This window comes from Typopeltis vanoorti, chromosome 15 (assembly GCF_054136105.1).
Source record: "Typopeltis vanoorti isolate ZY-2024b chromosome 15, IOZ_Tvanoo_1.0, whole genome shotgun sequence".
NCBI classification, from domain to species: domain Eukaryota; kingdom Metazoa; phylum Arthropoda; class Arachnida; order Uropygi; family Thelyphonidae; genus Typopeltis; species Typopeltis vanoorti.
In genome coordinates this window covers 30,640,879-30,661,866 of record NC_143563.1, presented here as the reverse complement: position 1 = coordinate 30,661,866, position 20,988 = coordinate 30,640,879, and the positions used below count along the sequence as shown (strand labels likewise).

At 35.1% G+C, this 20,988-nt stretch overlaps 1 protein-coding gene across 3 annotated transcripts in view; it reads right to left on the bottom strand.

Annotated features, from left to right (window-relative positions):
• poe (E3 ubiquitin-protein ligase-like protein poe) overlaps window positions 1–20,988 on the bottom strand; it is an 801,929-nt gene that overhangs the window by 382,124 nt on the left and 398,817 nt on the right. For all 3 annotated transcript variants that reach the window (XM_090405892.1, XM_090405894.1, XM_090405895.1), the window contains exons 32-34: window positions 20,566–20,695; window positions 16,485–16,555; window positions 5,284–5,431 (exon numbers count right to left, since the gene is read on the bottom strand). In XM_090405892.1, the coding sequence (XP_090262018.1) occupies window positions 5,284–5,431; window positions 16,485–16,555; window positions 20,566–20,695 (349 nt within the window). The remainder of the gene's footprint in view (window positions 1–5,283; window positions 5,432–16,484; window positions 16,556–20,565; window positions 20,696–20,988) is intronic.

The window sequence follows — 20,988 nt, the reverse complement described above, 5'->3', positions numbered from 1 at the left end:
AGAGTGGTTAAATTGTCACAAAGAAGCCGACTGACTGATGACCACCTTCAGGATTTGTAATGAACATCGTCATCATCATTGAAAATCGACTTTGATGAACTTGTTGCCGCACATGAATGCCCACAGTATTCCCATTAAGTTGTGTTACATGTAAAAAAAACAGAAATATGTAATTAAATTTAATATTGTTCTCCCAGTAGTAAAATGATTTAAGAAATATAGTAATTCAAAGCATATAACTATTGCCTTGAAAAAATGCAGAGTTTATTTTTATTTAAGTTCCATCTAAAAGTGTGCGGCCCATGAAGCTACCACTCATCATATATTGGCTCTCGTATAGAATGAAGTTGGCCATGCCTGATGTAGATGATAATAGCTGCAGTTCCCTATAGTTGATGGATTAAGTGGTTGAGATGGAGAGCTGTAGAGTAGGTGCTCTCCCTTGATGAGTCTTTGGACTCCTTGAAGGTGCCACGTAATAATAATAAAGGCAATAAGAAAATTCTAGGGAAAAATGTTTAAAATTTTATTTTTTTTTCATGAACTGCAATAAGAATGCAAACATCAAATTAAAAACTAATCCACCATGTCTGTCAAATTTTGAAATAAACAAACTGAAAATCATACATGTAAATTAGACCTGACAAGCAATTATATTCTTGGTTTAATCTTTTACCCAAGCCTAAACAAACAAAATTTGTATGTGAAGTATTATCTTCACAACTAGACTATTTGTATATAGAAGATATTGATTCCACATCCTACTGACTCAGAATCTTATAATGCAAAGCATCCCCCCCCACACACACTTTCAGACTGTATACTGCTACATATTAATGAAAGGGTTGCTACTCCAACAGGTTTCAAACTTTACTGTGGTCTCACCAGTGGGTGCTGCATCCACAGAGAGAGAGTAAACATTTGCAGAAGTCATATTAGCTACTTGTATTTTCCATATAAAGATGGCAAAATGGTATATCATCATCATACAAGACTATATACAGTTGCAAGAAAATGGGATTTATTTTGGATTAAGGTATACTTAATATTATTATCATTAGAGCTCCTCCAGTGAGTCAAATGACCCACTGAAGGAAGACCCTTTTAATTCACATTCTTCCCATCTAGCAATCAATACCACTGCACTGAACCCAGTATACTCCTCAGTTGGCAGTAATTTCCTGTTTTATAGTTAAGCATGTAACCTTTTCTAAATGAAACATTCATAAACTTAGTCACTTCCCAAGTGAGTACTGCATGATCACTGTCAGCAAGAAGCAGAATAGTTATGTCTTTGTTGGAACACCCCCTGACAACTAGAATCAAATCTAACACTCTTTGACTTTGAGTTCCTTCTGTCTCATGATGTTTGAGGAAGTTGTCTTGAAACAGCTGAATAAATTCAGTTTCATTCTTCTCATGAGATTTTACTATTACCCAATCAATGTTTGGATAATTAAATTCCCCCATTATGATTACTCTTTTCATGTCCATCATCTTAATTTGGTGATGCATTTCTTCGTCACTAGCAACTGATCCACCATGTCTGTAATAAGACCCCAGTATGTATTTGACCTTGTTAGATTCCACTTCACACCAGATGGCCTTTAAACTCACTGCCAAATGAAAAACTGTTACTAGTAGTGTTACAATCATAGGTCTCAACACTAACTGGATTCAAGTCATCTGATATCATTAGCAACACCCCTCCCCCCTCCTCTTCTATCTTGTCTATCCTTCATAAAAATACTGTACCCTTTACACTGAATACCAGTGAGTATGCTTCTGATGGCCAGGTCTCACTAATGTCTACAATCTGAGGTCCCATCATATTGACCAAGGTAACAAACTCTACCCCTTTGTTTCTGATACTCCTAGCATTCATGTACAGAGATAATAAACTACCTTCATGTTCATTTGCATACTCTTGTCTGTAGTTGGTGTGACACAATTGGTCAACTTACAGATCTTTATTCTTCTCTAGTGCCTTATACGTATAGACATCTTTGTACACATTTGATGGGTCCATAATGGTTATATTTAATGTATTTAAGATATATATTTAAGAAAGAACACATTAGACATATTAAATATAACCATTATGGTGAAGCAGGCCTCTCAGACCACGTGCTCAACACCTTGCACCAAATCAACTGGAAAAGCACCTGCTCTTTACACCACACAAAAACTTGGTATGAAAGGAAATTTAAGGAAGCCTGCGAAATCCTGATAAACCACCCAAATATCAACAACAAAGATGGCATGAAAATTCCAAGGATCTGGATGGCACACATTCAGCCTACCTAATATATAAGATCCAGCATAAGTCAGGACTCTAGCCAATCTTCAGCTAGTATTAGAAACCATTCCATACCAACTGGCTGGAATGTACAAGTATAATCATGATGTTAATATATGTATATAGATAGATACTTGTTGTTGTGCCCAATGTATTTCTACAACCAACAGATAACACTAATAATAGAACTCTAGCGTTGATGTATAATTTTTTTTTTTTTTTCACTAGAGGTCAGGCCAACAATTGTTGCAGCGGTTGGTCAGTATCTTTAACAAACCAGTTTGATTGTAGTATAGCTTGTTTTCTGTGTATAGTTGTATGCTCCAGAAGATGAACTTGACATAAAAGTCGAAACATCGAATGTAGATTTCAGTTATATTAAACTAAAGTTTTTATTCAAACACGGTAGTTGTCTCCATAATTTTCAAAAATGCATTTGGATCATCGTGTAAGCTTAAAAGAAAGGAATCTGCTTTAACTTCGTTGTTTTGGAGGTTAATTCATTTTCAATATCCTCATTAGTGGAGCAAGTGTTCTTGTTCTCAACTTCACTGTTCTGAGCACTGTTTCTTGTGCATTTTTGGTGCCATTTTAAACTATATTTAATACTGCAATATCTTAATAAAAATATGTTAAAAAACACTAAATACACAAACATCTACATGATAACATTAAAAAAAAAACACAAATTTTCTAAAGGAAAAACACAATGAAAAAGATAAAAATCACTTGTTTTACAAGAGTGTTAAATTCACTGACCAATCACAATGTAGCCTCAAACCCAATAAGAATTAGACAAGTTAAACAATGATTAGTCAGCCAAGTTCCTATCCATTTACAAGTTTATTTTGCATGTCTATCCCTTTGAATTGGTATAACACCCTCTTGTGTGGAATACTTCAAATGCTTGACAAGATCTGAAAGTATTGTGGTATGCCTCTTATCTGTTTTCATTACATTACAGAATATCAGCAGATGGCTAAAGCAAGAGCTACCTTTAACAATTCAACTTTTCCATTGCTTTTATCACCACTCCAGAGATTGCTTGGTGTATTATTTGCTACTGCAGTCATAGAACCTCTCTAATAGAAAAGAATTATTTTGCCTTCTTTCCTCCCTTGGGACTGCCAGAGCTGAAAGCCTAGTAGAGGCATTGCCACTTGCACATTCTTGTAAACATGAGCTGATATTCCATCTAATCTCAAGACCATATTTACATTGCAATCCTGCAATGTATACTAAGCACCTCCAATTCACCTACCTCTGTTCTCAACATCAGTCCCTGTCAACAAGTCATAGTAGTAACCTCACTTGATTGATATACCCTAACAAAGTGGTCACTCAGAAATGTAACCATTTTATCTCTTTCTGTCACCTCACTACCATTAGTGCTCATTAAAGTCACCCTTTCATAGTCATTCTTCCTCTTACTTGCCATGTAACAAAAGAATTATGTAGGATTTTCTTTGGCCTGCTCAGCTAGTTTCTTTTCATAATCTGATTTTACTTTCCTTACCATGCTGGTCACCTTCCTTACCTGACCTTTGTTGTGAAGGGAATATATGATATCACACCACTTTCTTTCTTTGTATCTCCTGTTTAATGATGCTACTCATCCATCTAACTCCTACCTGATTATGTGTACACAATCAGATATCGCTTCCTTCAGATACACCTGAACTATCTCACATGCACTATTAACATCCTTCCCTTGCAGGTTTTTATGCTATGTCACAACAGTTCAAACTTCCTCTTAAGTTTTTCATAATTACCTGCCTCATAGTTCCTCATGCTGTTAAGCAATTATCTCTCACTAGGTGTATAAATTCCATTTCATTCCACGTGATCTTTCCTCCTTCCAATTTATATCTCCATAACTAAGTTTCCCATAATAATTACTCAGCCTGCCTGTATTTTAAAAATTTGCTGGCTTACAGCAGCAACCAATCATATATTATGTCTCATTAGCCTCAATCACACACCAGGCTGTCTCAGAAGAACCATCACCTACATGCCTGTTTCCTACTCTTTATGGCTGCAATTCATCTGCTATCATTATCAGTACCCCTAACCCATCTTATCTTCTCTATCATCCCTGAAAATACTAAACCTTTCACATTCTACCCTTGTAACTACATTATTTGCTCTTAGCCAATTCTCACTAATGCCTATAACTTTTGGCATTTTGCGGTAACCAATGCCAAAACTTCTGGCATTAGTATATAGAAATATAGAAACAGTAGCATCCCTTTAGGCCCCCCAATTACCTTTACTCCCTGAATTGGCTAACCTATTTAATACTGTTGTTTGAAGGACTAGATTCTGCATTCGCTGGTTATTCTCACAGTCAGTCTCCTCATGGATGCCTTCATGCATGCTCACCTGCACTGCACCCACCCTAATTGCTTTTTCCAGACTTTGCACTTCTGCACTGTCAGTGAACAAAGCTCTCCCCCCTCTCCATTTAAGTGCAGTGTCAGGATTATGCAAATCCTTCCATCCATCAAGCTCAGACCATATGTCCACAGACCCTATATCATTCCTTCTACCCAACCAACATATTGGTTGGGTAGAATGAATACATATTTTTAGTATACAACATATTTTAGTATATATTGTTATCTCCTGAAAAATAATAGTTATGAGTAAACAATAATGTATAAGCCTGACCAGAATAACCCACATATTGATTTTTTTTTTTGCTATCAGTTTGCATATCATGATGATATGCATTTAAAATTTTTCTTTTTTTTAATTGCAATCAAATATGTAACAATGCCTATCATTCCTCTGGTAATACTGCAGTCAAGATTCAACACAGAACTAAATCACAGTTATCCATTTTTGTTTTAAACTATTTATTTTTTAGTATACATATAAAATGCCATTTAAATTACAAAATGTTTTATGGTCTAAAACATTTTGTTTTAGACCATACATTTTTAAGCAATAAAATGATTTCAGTTATCTATTTAATACACTACCTGACAACTTCCGTCTTCTTTTGCACCACAATCACAGAAGAAAGAACCATATTTTGCATATGTGACATCATGATCTTTATGGCAAACCTTAGCACATATAGTGCAAACTCCAACACCATCTACCATTTTGCATGTGTGGCAGTGATACCTATATAATGGTTACACTATATATTATTCTTTGTATTACATATCGGATTTTAAAAAATGAAATTAGCAGATAAGTAAAAATAAAGTTTAGTATGCAGATCCTCCTCCAAATTTTTAATAAGTTTTGTTACCTTTCTCACAACTGATGAGAGGTTAATTATATCAATCTCCATAACAAAAAATTATAATATGAAAATAAAATTTATTTAATCATGAAAATAATTTATTTATAGAAAAATGTATAATTAAAATTATAACAGCTATGTATCTGTAAAAGAAAGAACCACAGAAGGAAACCCTTAATGGTGAAAAGTTAGCTAAACTAAAAGGAGATCTTCATGCAGTCTGCACAGAATACACTAACAGACAATGCTCATCTTTCAACAATGCACCCTGTTATTAGGTATCAACCAGCTTATTACTGAATTAATGAGGACAAGCAGGCAATTTGGGACTTTGCCAGTTGTGATGACTGGAGAGTTTCACTGCTCTCCAGTCAATAGGCAGTATGTTCAAAAACTGCTGTGGCACGGATGTTTATGCAGGTGTTTCAACAAATTTGATTTTTGTTGATCAGTAGGAGAATACCATCCTGCAAATGGACACCTGAAGAGACTGAAAAAAAAAATCATGTCTCTAGAGTAAGATTTCATATCATCTAACTTTTAGGCTACTCAGGGTATATTTTATATATATGTGTGTTAAGGCTTAAGTGCCTTAACACAGGTATGTGTTAGGAGAAACTCACGTTAGAGGATTAATGGAGTGAAACAGCACTAAGAAAGGATTAACAATGTTATTTAATTCTTCCAATATTCCATCTTGGTCACTGGAGACACCATCAGGGATTACAATATGAGAATTGTAACACACACACACACACACACACACACACACACACACACACACACACACACACACACACACACACACACACACACACAGGCAGCACAAAACTAAGTGAAACATGGACAAAAGACTGCAGGACTAAATAGGTAGGGTACCCTCTGTGGGCACCTGTTATAGCCCAAGATGTAAACTGGCATCTCAAAGTATTAATGTTTCCCATATTTTGAGAAGTTCAATTCAACCAAACTCTATCCATTTTAAAACTTTCATTGAGAATTTAATGTTAAATAATAAAGATATGTTAGTAAGATTTGATATCACCTTATTTGTCATCAATCCTTAAATGACAACTTATAAGTTATAAAAAACGTTTTTCATCATCATCATCATATTCCTGCCATGTACCCTCAAGGGGTGTATTCCTGCCTGATATTACTGATATAAACAGATAGAGGTACCTATATGGGTTCTCCCCATCCCTTCTCTCATTCTGCCTAGTATTTTTCTTTCTCTTTCTTCTTCTTTTTTTTTTTTTGTGGAGTATTTTGAAAATCCCTTCTCGAACCCTCCATGATGTGTTCTCCATTAGGTTCTTTCCTCTCTCACTTCAATAGTCTTCCCTGTAGAATAATAATAGTTATTCTTTCTAGACACCTTGGTAATCTGTCCTTTACAGTCCTTCTCAAATACATGCACAAACTTTCTCATCACTACCCTCCTCTCTTTGAACAATATTATATCATTAAAACACTAACCAACAGGACATAAAACCTTTGTTCCAGTGAGTCCTCTCGTACAGCAGAATTTAATCATATGCACCACACCTTCTTATCTAATGGCTACATTCCCACAGTATTAAAAAAATAACCAATCCTCGACCTTCTCTTCAGAAAGATTTTAGTTATATCATCATCAAATTCCTGACATGTACCCTCAAGGGATGTGTACAGGATATGATAGTACTACATGAAAAATTTACATCATTATTAACTTCCTATCTATAATTTTCCTCCAATCTGTTATCTGTCAACACTCAAACATTATCAGATCTTATATTTCTAACTTCTAAGGGATTTTTACCATATCAATCCACCTATATCTTGGTCTTCCTCTGGATCTTTTTCCTCCGAACCTGGCAGAGAAAACTTGTTTTGCTAATATTTCCTGTCCCATTCTGTTTAAGTGACCATACCATCTGAGATTAGCTCTGCTAATGCATTCCTGGATGCTGACAATGTCAAGTTCTTTCCTAACATCCTCATTTTTAATATGATATTGCCACTGATGCCATCTGTTCATGCCCCTAATCTTCAGTCAAGGTTTTACTTCCATTCCAGCTCTCGGATCCATAAGAGATTTGAATACTGTCTTGTATACAGCAAATTTAGTGTTTTGACTGATTTCTGTCTAATTCTATATAAATGTATTCAGTTGACTTCCTACCATACTAGCTTTGTTGATTCTGTTGTCTATTTCCATATTTAATTTACCATCTTCACTAAAAATCATGGCAAGTAGCCAAAATGTTTTACTTGTTCTATAGAATCTCCATTCACACAGTTGATATTTTCAATGCTTCTGCCTATTTTCATTGTCTTTGTCTTGTTACTGATGACCTTCATACTGTATCTATTACAACGGTTATTTAATTTACTCAGGAAATCTTGCAGACTTGTAGCAGATTAATTATAATTATAACATCATCTGCAAAGAGCTAACATTAGCATCTCCAATTTTGTTATCACTTTTAATAGCACTTTTCTTCATAATGTGATCCATATAGATAACGAATAACAGAGGGGATAATGTACATCATTGTCTGACACAAGATTTAACATCAAACCATCTTCCTGTACTTCCTTCAATTCTAAACTACTGACTTACAACTGAAATAAAGACTAAGTATATAATTTTAAAAGAGGTAAACCATGAGTAGACATATCGATACAAAATAAATAACGGAAAAAACTCACGTAGAAAGATTATTTAATAGTATAATTTTCGCCTGTGTGTCACAGGCATCTTCAGTACATTAAGCTCAAAAATTAAACACTAACTGACAATTCTAAAAAGCGCCACCTAAGTAGCTGGTGCAAGATAACTAAAAAGGTCAATAACTTTCCTTAAAAAAAAAAAAAAAAATACAATTTTTTGAGCTTAATGTACTGAAGATTATACTGATTATATGAAGATTAGGCAAAAATTATACTATTAAATAATCTTTCTACGTGAGTTTTTTCCGTTATTTATTTTGTATCGATAAGTATATAATGCCCCGTTGATACCATATAACTGTAAGTGTTTTGAATTGCTTTTCTCTTGGCACCTTGTCATATGCCTTTTGCAAAACTTAAATACAGATCTTTGCTATATTTCCACGATTTCTCAACTATTTGTTGTAAAGTGAAAAATCTGATCATGACAGCCCCTATTTGGCCTGAATTCAGCTAGTTCTTCACCAAGCTTCCCTTCCACAATCCTTCTCAAGCATTTTTCAACATAAATCTTACCAGGAACACTCAGTAGGGAAATACCTCTATAATTCTTACATTCAGTTTTATTTCCCTTTTTATATATAGATACTATGAGCTCTACTCCAATCATCTGGAACTCTGCCCCTGTCCAGGCATTGTGAACTATGCAGTGCAGTCACTGCAAGACTTTTATAACTCCATACTTTAGCATTTCTGGTCGAATATCATCTATTCCTGCAGCCTTTTCACATTTCTGACTTTTGATGGCTTTTTCTACTTCAAGTATGGATATGTATCCCTGATTGCATGCCTGTTGAGTGCTGTCGCTGATTGTTTCATTTAGCAATTTTTCGAAGTAATTACTCCATACTTCAAGGATATCTTTTTTTTCCTGTTTTCATGTCACCTTTATCAACTCTAATTCCTTTTACAGTACTCTTTCCTCCATTTCTGTACTTCAACAACTGCCAGAATATTTTGCCACCTTCTTGATATTTATTTTTTTTATGTTCTTACCAAAGTCTTCCCATGACTTTTGTTTAGCTAGTTTTACGCAGTGTTTAGCTTCTTTCTTACATTTGTCTGTATTCTCTAAGAGCACAAGATGACTTATTTGACAGGAACTTTTGATATGCTTTCTTCTTTTCCTTCACTGCCTCGTTAACTTCCTGTGTCTGTCATGGAGTTCTGATATTCCTATCCTTGCAGACAACCTCAAATGCCTCGCTGGCTGAATCAATCAATGTTTTCTTCAGGATTTGCCACTGAATATCCAAACTTGGAGTCCAAAGTCCAAAGACTGAATCTCACAAGCAGTGATGACAGCACAGTGGTAAAAAACACTGACCAGGCATGCAGTCAGGAATACATATCAGTACTTGAAATAGAAAAAGCCATCAAAGGCTTGAAATGTGGAAAGGCAGCAGGAGTAGATGATATTCGACCAGAAATTCTGAAGAATGGAGGTATTAAACTCTTACAGTATCTGCACTGTGTAGTTCAGAAGGCCTGGACAGAAAGAAGAATTCCAAATGATTGGAGTAGAGCTCTCATGGTACCCATATATAAAAAGGGAAATCAAACTGAATGTGAGAATTATAGAGGTATTTCTCTACTAAGTGTTCTTGGTAAGATATATGCAAGTATACTTGAGAAACGGCTGAGAAGGATTGTGGAAAACAAGCTTGGTGAAGAACAAGCTAGATTCAGGCCAAATAGAGATTGTCAGGATCAGATTTTCACTTTATAACAGATAGTTGAGAAATCATAGGAATATAACAAAGATGTGCATTTAAGTTTTGTAGATCTGGAAAAGGCATATGACAAGTTGCCAAGAGAGAAGCTATTCAAAATGTTACAGTTATATGGTGTCAATGGGACATTATATCAAGTAATACTTAGTCTTTATTTGAGTTGTAAGTCAGCAGTTAGAATTGAAGGAAGTACAGGAAGATGGTTTAATGTTAAATCTGGTGTCAGACAAGGATGTACATTATCCCTTCTGCTATTCATTATCTATATGAATCAAATTATGAAGGAAAGTTATATTAAACCTGATATCAAAATTGGAAAATGTTAATCTCGGCACTTTGCTTCATGCAAATGATATTATACTTCTAAATAAATCCTCAACAGATTCCCTGACTAAACTGAATAACTGTTGTAGTAGATATGGTATGAAGTTCAGCATTAAAAAGACAAAGGCAATGAAAATAGGCAGAAACATTGAAAATATCAACTGCATTGTGAATGGAGAGCCTATAGAACAAGTAAAATATTTCAGCTACTGGCATGATTTTTAGTGAAGATGGTAAATTAAATATGGAAATCAACAAAGCTGGTATGGTAGGCAGTCAACTGAATAAATTTATATGGAATAAGAGAGAAATTAGCCAAAACACTAAATTAGCTGAATTCAAGCCAGTTTTAACTTGTGGATCTGACAGCTGGGTCAGAAGTAAAACACTTGACCAAAGACTAGAGACCACAGATGTGAGAGTCCTGAGAAAGATTAGGGGTGGCATCAATGGCAATATCATATTAAAAACGAGGATATTAGGAAAGAACTTGCCACTGTCAGCATCCAGGAACGTTAGCAGAGCTAATCTCAGGTGGTATAATCACTTAAACAGAATGGGAGAGAAAAGATTAGCAAAAGAAATGTTTTCTGCCAGTTAGCAGGAAAAAGACCCAAAGGAAGACCAAGATATAGGTGGATTGATACAGTAAAAAGTGCCTTAGAAAATAGAAATATAAGATTTGATAATGTTGGAGTCTTGACAGGTAACAGAATGATTTGGAGGAAAATTGTAGATAGGAAGTTAGTAATGATGTAAATTTTTCATGTAGTACTATCATATCCTGTATATTTTTTCTTGAATAATGTTAGTGTATTTTAGTCAACAGTTCACATCTGAAAGCAGCTCAACTTTTATTTGCTTTAAAGCTTTCTTACATGTTCTTCTTTTCAATATGAAATTCAACTTTATCCTGTTCAAGACTAAATGGTGATCACTTCCAATTTCAAATCCTCTGTACACTCTAGTGTCCTGCACCAGGGAGAAAACATCACTATCAACAATAACATAGTCAATGAGACTTTTCTTATTCCTTCCCTCATCTCTCTAAGTGAATTTGTGCATATTTTTATGTTGAAACATGGTGTTAGTAATAACCAATCCATGTCAGGAGCAGAAATCCAACAGGTATCTGCCATTATTATTAGCTTTGCTCATTTCTCCAAATTTTCCCAAAATATTTCTGTATGTCTGACAATCATTTCCTACTCTGCTATTTAGATCTCCAACAGGAGACCAACTTTTCCTTTTTCAGTGTGTCAGTTATTTTCTCTACAGCCTCAAAAAAATTCCTTGACTTCTACCTTAGTAGAACTTTCTGTGGGCCCATAGCCACAAATAAGTCTCATTTGCCAGTTCCCCATTCTGATATTTGCCCACATCACTCTACTTGATATTGCCTGCCATTCAAGAAGATTAGTATCATATTTAGTGTTGAATACCATGGCTATTCCTTCTTTTCCTTGATTGTCATTGCCTGAATATAACATTTTGTATTTATTGCTTAGAAAGCAATAACCAGTTTTTGCCTTATTTGTTTCAGTCGCCCCTATTATGTCGATCTGGTATTTATCCAATTCCTCAGATAGCTCCATTTCTTTGCCATTCAGGCTTCTGTTGATAGTACCATCATTTGATTTGTAGTTTAAGCCAATAAGAATAAATTTGGTCAGTTAAATCCTAAATTGTGAGCCCATCCTCATTCGTTCAGTATCCAGATAGATACCTAACAGGTGCACTACAAGAAGGTGAGGATTGGACATTAGGTCAGAAGTCCTTTTGGTTCTCCACATTCCTTTAAAGGCTATGTGGAGGTATCCTCTCAATTATACAGGTTTGACCCTGAAGCAATCCTTACAGAATTTATATAAGACTAAAAATCTTAAGTAGGATGATGATGAAAAGAAAATTTATAGTTATGATGGTTAACTCCCTTAAGCAGAAAATGATGGAAAGGTCATATGGTGGAAGAATACTTTATCTAGTGTCTGTGATTCTTTATATAAATGAGGTAGTTTCCAACTGGAAAGGGAGAGAGTGATCATGCAGCTTTAACTTGGGAGGTGGCAAATTGTGTGAGAGCTTGAATAAAAAGGATATATGTGGAACCAGAAGGCAGGTGATTCTGAAAGATGTATTTATTTAGTGTATGATAACAATAGCCACAAAGCACATATAGGCAGGTATGGCACCATCTTATGAAATCAATATAAAGCTATTGGTTATAATGTAATTTTGTCTCTGAATTGAACTGATATGTTCTGTTCTTTGGCCAATTTACCAAATCAAGAATATTTTAACTTCATCCATAAACTTTCCAGGCATTTATCAGATTCCTTCCTCTTGTGGCTTATCGCTATTTTGGATAATCTGCCTCTGTTCATTGCAAGGAACATAAAATGTACATTCAGTTTCATAAACCTGAGCAATCTTCCTTGAAGACAATGTTATTTCTTGTAAACTATTCAGAATATAATTTCTTGACATCTTTAATTTATAGTATAACCAAGTGGAAAAACTTTCAACAAAATAGTGTTCTAACACACACACAAGTCTCTATTAAACAACTAATAAGTAATTCATAACCATCTGTATGGCAAGTCAGGACTGGAAGATCATGCGCTAGATGCCACTTAACATAAGAATAAATGGAAAAAGACAACTGTTCTATAAAGAGGTTAGCATAGGTCTGAGAATCAACATCAACTATACCGCCCCCCCCCCCCCCAACAACAACTTCAATATATGGCTGCATTAATTTGTCTGAGATCTGGGAGATAGTCATTCTAAGACCACGACCACATTTAGTGTAGCTTATTCGAATTAACTTCAATTTTTATCTGGTTCCCTAGAAGATGCCTAGAATAAGAAAAATATTTTTTGGTCATAACTCAGCATTAAACAGAATAATTCATATAAGAATAAAGGCATATCTGGTAAATGCCTAATGCCTCTAGAGTATGCCTTGATACAACATGGTTATTTTCAGTTAAATCTGAACTGTTTTTATAACAGTCTAATTGAGTGCCATATCACAGTTGTAATTTGCTCATTGAAGGTGCCAGTCTCCTCAGTAATATTCTTACAGATATGTTGATTATGTCTTCATGAATGGTTCTTCATCCAAAAAAACTTTCCTAAAGATTAATGATTTCCACCCTATACAGTTATCATTAGAAATGGAAAAGAGAATCACTTTTTTAGATCTATTGACTCTTTATGAAGATGAAAGTCTCCAATTCTCTGTATTTGGGGGGGGGGGGGGACATTACATCCATGCACAATCTCACTTATTTGTGTCAAAAAATGGAGCTATTAAAACCATACTTCATCCTGACCATGCCCTGATGTTCTATAGATGCCTTGCTACACAAGAGTTAACATATTAAGTCAATATTCTTGGCAAATGATTTTAAAGAGACCTTTATCAATGAAGCATTCAACAGTACAAGATTCCTGTTTCTTTTGCTCAACAGATTTCAATTTCATGTCAATGGATTAACAGAATTATTGCTAATATTCTCAGGCCTTTCAATATTCATGTAGCATTTTGTCCCATCAGGAATATTTCAACTGATTTCTTCATTCAAACTTCCTCCATAAACTTTCAGGGCATTTATCAGATTCCTTCCTCTTGTGGCTTATTGCTATTTTGGATAACCTACCTCTGTTCACACTGATGATTTTCTCTAGAGGACATATCTTTGTTAAAGGTAGGTCATATTTCATAAATTTGCTCGTGCTTATACTTAAACTACAGAGTTGGATAAGGAGAATGGATAGATACACCATAATACTTTTGGATTTTGTTCAAGACATTGGACAGGATTTCAGATGGGAGGGTGTTATTTAAAGACAAAGGAATGGGTATGCAAAACAATAGATTTGTAACAGTGATAAATAAGGGACTGACTGACAAGTATATCAGAGAGCAGTGGATGGAGGTGCCAAGTCTAAGAGGAGGACAACCAGCAGACTATTTGGCTTTTAATGGGATGACAAAACTATAACAGTAAGCTGCAAAATAATGCCTATTGTATTATAAATCCTAAATAGACCCAATGTCCCCCAATCTTTTACTCTAAAATTTTTGGGCTTTCTTTTATATGAAATGAATATTAAATCTTTTTTTTTTTTTTGGAGTAAGTACACTACCCGCAGATTATTATTTATCATGTCCGCGCAGGTTAGCCTAGTGGCTGTGCGCTTCGCAACCATATGACTGGGGAAGGAGTGTCCCAGGTTCGATTCCCGTCAAAGACGTGAGGAATTTGAGCATCTTCCTCAGCCATAGCCAAGTTAGCCAGTCTTGGGCGCGGGCAGTAGGGTTTTTTCCACCAGTTTATCTGGCGTTTTTCATCCCGCAAGCAGGCAAACCAGCCCCGTGAACACACACAGATCTACAGCCATAAATACTTAATCCCCCAATAGGGACAGGGGAGAATAAATAAAACTCCATACGAATAAATAAATAAATTATTTATCATAACATCTCTAACCATTAAAAATAAAAGTCAATGGAAATAGAGACTTAGGAGTGATGGAAGATAGAGAATTAAAGCAACCACATTTTTTACTCTAAAATTTTTCACTGCATGTTTTTAACAATGGCCAGGTCAAGTGATATCAGCATGCAGAAAATGAATAATCATATTAATAATTAAATCAGGAAAAGAAGCACCCAAGGAACGTAATCAAAAAGGATTCATCAATAAATGTGCAGAAATTATCAATAATATTATGAGTTTGGACCAGCAAAATAAAAATGGGAACATATACTGGCAAACTCAGACTTAACACATATTAACTTGAAAGGGCCACAGAAAAAATTTCAAAAGTAGAAAATTTTTTTTTACTTAATGTGCTCATGTTAGTTATATACCGCCTAATGCAGTTGTAAAGGATGCTGCCTATAGAAAGGAATATGTGAAAGGTCTTCCTCTTTAATGCCAAATAATAATAAAAAAAAGCATTCTAATCCATCTCAAGAATAGCCTGATTGAAGAACATGGATTCTAATGCTTTACGGTTCTTAATAGTTTGAAGAGAAATAAAACTTTCTTATTGAAAGACTTTTTTTTTTTTTTTTTTATGGTCAGAGATGCTATGAAAAATATTAAATTATTATTATTACACAGGCACCTTCATGAAGCCCAAAGACTCATCACAGGAGACCCAATCTGTCATACTTCTCCTTGAACTCATTAACAGACAAAGCACTCACAACTGATTCTGGCAACCCATTCTGCTCATTCACAACTCTCCAAGTAAAAAATCTAGTCCTCACACTCCTACAAACAACACCTTTATTCAACTTGCAGAGATGACCCCTTGTTCTGGTTCCTCTAGCCATGGGCTGAAACGTTTCCCCTGAATCTATCCTATAAAACCCTTTAAGCAACTGGAATGCTTCTATCATATCCCCTCTTTTTCTCCTATCAACCAACCTCAACAATCCATACACCTTCAATCTATCCTCATAAGGAACATTCCACAGGTCATTCACCATCTTGGTCACTTGCCTCTGAATCCTCTCTACAGCTTCCACATCCTCAAGAAATCCATGGAACCAGACTTCAACACAGTAATCCAGATGTGGGCATATCAAGGCCTTATAAAGAGGAATAACAACTTCCTTATCTCTACTTGTTAATGTGTTCTTCAATAGCCAAATAATCTTATGGGATACCTTAGCAATATGTCCTCTAAACTTTAACTCTCTGTCTACCACCACCTCTAAATCTCTAGTTTCATCTATTTCCTGGAGTACAGTACCATCAATGTGATATACGGCTTGTAATCTATTTATCCCAAAATGCATAACTTTACATTTCTCGACATTAAATAGAACAGTGATGAACTGGTCATCAGCATGTACAGGTACAAAAAATGAAATATAAGATTTGAGACATGCAAAGATAATTAAAGAATTTGTAGTGCTCTCTATGATATATAAAATGTATAATATACTATGACATCTCAGATCTTGTTATTAACTACTGTTTTTATGTCTCTTTCCACCACAAAACAATGTCCAAATATACAGAATTTGTCAGAAAATATTACAGTAAGTTGAAAAAATACTTATATCTCTTTTAATCATCTAAATCAAAAAGCATATGTAACATGGTATGTTTCTTAATTTGTTACATACCAGTGTTGATTCATGAATTCCTTCTGAGTTACTGTGAATGTACATAACTTGTTACACAAAGAATCTTCATCCTAAAAATAAAACAAAATGCATAACTTAGATAAAACTGGAAGTTACAAAATATGATGCCTTTTTCAGATTATCAATGATGCAGCAAAACAGTATTGAAGCTAAGCGAAGCATACAAGACTTAAATGTTACACTACATAGCATGCAAGACAATTTGGGTGACTCAGTAAAATATTATCATTGGTATTGTTTAATTTTATAGTAAGAAATTTTTGTGACAGAGGTCCAAAATAGGCCAATATAGCATATTCTAATTATATTAATTGCAGAGCTATATGTTATTAGAGTCAGCATGTCAGACTCACATATTTTAATATTTATGTTAGTTAATAAAATGAAAGCATTCTTACTAGAGTGATAGGGCTAGTTGCTCAGTTAATACTAGTTTTGGATGGGGGGGGGGGGGGCATTTAATTAGAGCTCTTCAAATCTGGTAGGATGTAGTAAAGATTTTATCTGTTTGAAACAAAGCTGGAATTCATAGTATCTTCACATCTGAAAAGCTACTAACACATTGGAGTATCTAATCATAGAAAACCAAAATTGCAATTACAAAAATGATTGGACAGTATTACTCAGCATGAGCAGCACAAGTCAATCAACAGAAACAGAGTTAAAAGCAAAATCCAGGCTGAATAAAATTGCTTGCCAAATTCATCTTCTTTCATTAAAAAAAATAGTAATGACCTTATTAGTGACACAACTTATGTCTGTATGCAATTTTTTTTTTTTTTTGCAAAGAAATGGAAGAAACTGCTGTACAGAAGTAACCACAAGAAATTTCATAGTCTTTGGAAACCATTTGTAACAATTTATAAAAATCCAGTAGCACCTATATATCCATGTTAAAATTAATATATATATATATATTTTTTTAACAACTTTAGTTCTTCTTGTAGCAAGGCTTATACATTGGTCATACATAACTGGTAATTAGCTTAAGGAATTAACAATGCATATAACGGATATTAATTAAAGCAAACTTTAATGAATACTTCAATATTTCGGCAACGTCACGTTGCCATCTTCAGGAATATACAAATATGGTATGTGTACGCAGGCACTAATAAAAACAAATGAGGAATGCGGCAAGAAACTAAAATTGTTCCTAAAGTCTAATAGTGCCCCCTAGCGGGCTAATTGGGTTGTCTTGGCTGTAGGGCTGAAGTTCTCATAATGTAGGCTTCCCAAATTTGGGGTAGTTTCATGCACCCAAATTTGTTGAGGTTTGAAACGTTTTTAGAGCTGCTGCTGATTCCATGAATAATCTTTCGTACTTGAACTTGCTGCGGTGTATTATTTCAGTTTTCTTCCAATGAATTCTATGGCAGGTATCTAACACATGGTCTACCAACCCAGAGTGGCTGTACTGGTGAAACCGGATGTAGTCTTTGTATTCTGAAATCCTGATATTCGCTGTCCTGCCTGTTTGGCCAAAGTAGGACAGTTTACAACTGCAAGGGACCTGGTATACACCAGGCAGGTCTAAGGGGAGTGAGTGGTTGGTCTTTGGTAGAGTGGATAAGGGATATCAACTTTTTATATGGTCTATAACACGAAGTCAAGTCATATTTTTTGAGGATATTGGATATTTTCTCAGAGGTGCCCCGGATGTAGGGGATGGTGATAGATTTAGTGTAATCTTTATTGTGGAGGGCGGAGGGGGGGGGGTTGTGGTTTACTGGTTTTAGTATTTTTTTGATTTTTTGGGGGTTGTAGCCATTGGCTAAGAAAGTGTTGAGGATGTGGTTTAGTTCAGTGGTTAGGGCATCGTAATCTGAGCAGATTAATTTTGCCCTGTTGAATAATGTTTTTATAACCCCATATTGTTGTGTGTGTGTGTGGGAGGGATTGCTGGTGAATGTATCTGCCTGTATGGGTGGGTTTTCTATAAACAGAGAAAAACAAAGATCCATTAGGCTGGAGAGTGATTAGTGTGTCTAGGAAGGGGAGAGTGTTGTTTTCCTCTTTTTCTAAGGTGAACTGGACTCTGGGGTGTTGGTTGAAGTGTGTTAGGAAGGAGTGGAGTGTATCTGAGCCATGTGGTCAAATAACGAACACATCATCCACGTACCGAAGCCAAATAGTGGGTTTTTGTGGGGCAGAGTTTAAGGCTTTCTCTTCAAAGGCCTCCATAAAGAAGTTGGCCAAGGGTGGGGAAAGTGGTGAACCCATGGATGTCCCTCTATCTGTTTGTAGAACAGATAGAGGGGACATTATAGACTTCATGTTATAGACCATATAAAAAGTTGGCATCCCTTATCTGCTCTACCAAAGACCAACCACTCCCCTTAAACCTGCCTGGTATATACCAGACAGGTTTAAGGTTTCACCAGTACAGCTACTCTGGGTTGGCAGACTATGCCTTAGATAACCACCATAGAATTCGTTGGAAGAAAACTAAAATAATACACCGCAGCAAGTTCAAGTATGAAATATTATTAATGGAATCATCAACAGCTCTAAAAAAACATTCCAAACCTCAACAAATTTGGGTGCATGAAGCTACCCCAAATTTGGGAAGCCTACATTATGAGAACTTCAGCCCAACTGCCAAGGCAACCCAATTAGCCCGCTAGGGGGCAATTAGGACTTTAGGAACAATTTTAGTTTCTTGCCTTCTTCCTCATTTGCTTTTGTTAGTGCCTGCATGCACATACCATATTTGTATGTTCCTGAAGATAGCAACGTGACGTTGCCGAAATATTGAATGTATTCATTAAAGTTTGCTTTAATTAATATCCATTATATGCATTGTTAATTCCTTAAGCTAATTACAGTTAACAACTTTAGTGTTATTTCTTTTGTGCACTTTTTCAAAATTAATGAATCAAAAATTTTGAAAGTAGACTAGATGTAATCATTTATCCTATTTTCAGTAATTTTATCACACTATCCTAATCCACTGGGATGGTTTACATATTATGCACCATGTGTGTGGTTTCACTATAGAAGTATATAGTGAAAATTTACTAGTGTGTGAAAGACAGGATGAAGATAAAACAACACCTGGTAAAAAAAAGAAATATAACAAGTGAAATAATCACAGCTAATGAAGAAGCCCTTTTATTTTGTATAGGCAAATTTGTGTGTATGGAGTTGTGGTTAAGAGAGATTGGTGAGGAATTTGATAAAGAATTGGGTTAATAATAGCAGTATTCTCTGTGATGGTGTGCACGTGCTTGTTAAAGGGAGGCAACATTTAGCAGCCTACTTATTTATGACAACAAGGTGACAAATGCAGCGGACAAGGATAATGTGCATACAGTGTGCATTTTGCTTTTACAATTACATTGGAACAGAGGTAAGATGAAATTCTCAATTTCATAGGAATACTGAAAAAGAAATAATATTATGTAGGGCCACACAGTTGCAAAAAGTTTAAGAAATACCGATTTAGAGAACACACATGGACTATGACATGTAGAAATATGGAAATTATGATAAGGCTGCATATGGATTATTTTGCAGATTTGCTGGGTTTTTTTTTTTGGGGGGGGGGGGGGGAAGAGGCTATAGCAGAAAGGTCCACAGATGACTTACTGGAAACCACCTTCACTTTTGAATGACAATGGTTGGTGAGGATTTTGACATTTCCAGTCTCTGAAATGTTGGACATGAAGAAAGATTGAGGAAATGCAATTTGCAGAGCTTTGAGGATAGAAATTAGAGAGGAAGGGAACATATGATTTAGACATAGGGGTGGTTAGGGAGTATGATGTGGAAGATATTTTTCATAGAATGGGAGAGACAAGGATAGTACAACAGATCATGAAACTGAATATCTGAATATGGAGGGCATAAGTAGGGGAGTGATGCACAGGTTTTTTTGTGTGGACAGTGGAATGTTTTAAGTGAGAATGGTGAAAGTAGAAAAAGTGAATGGGTTTAGGGTACAGCATATTCTCCCATGATGAGTTTTGACTCCATGGAAGCTTTGATGATAATAATCATAATGACAACAATAATATCTTGTGCTTTATTTCAAGTAGTAATAACACAGTGTGCTTACTGAATCTTCACCAGCAGAATCTTCATCATCAGGGCCAATTTCTTCAACCCAGTCTAAGTCAATTTCCTGATGGTGTAATTCACCATCACAAGGTGGAGAAGCTGTTCCACTGCGTGTAGATAATGATGACCTAAAAATCACATGAAAGAAAATATTTATTTTTGAATTAAAATATTGTATAAAATCCTATACATAAAGTCATGCATTTTTATTTATTTATTTTTTTTTTAAAATAACGAAACCTGTGGTGAGATCATAATTAAAAGAAACACATATTAACCACAGTGAAAATTATTTACTTGTCAATATTTCATCCTAAGTATCTTAGGACATCATCAGTACAGTAGTTTAAACCATAATAGGAATAGCATATAGTTAGGGTACACGATTACAATAGAATCTCATTAAACGTGCGTAACGTGT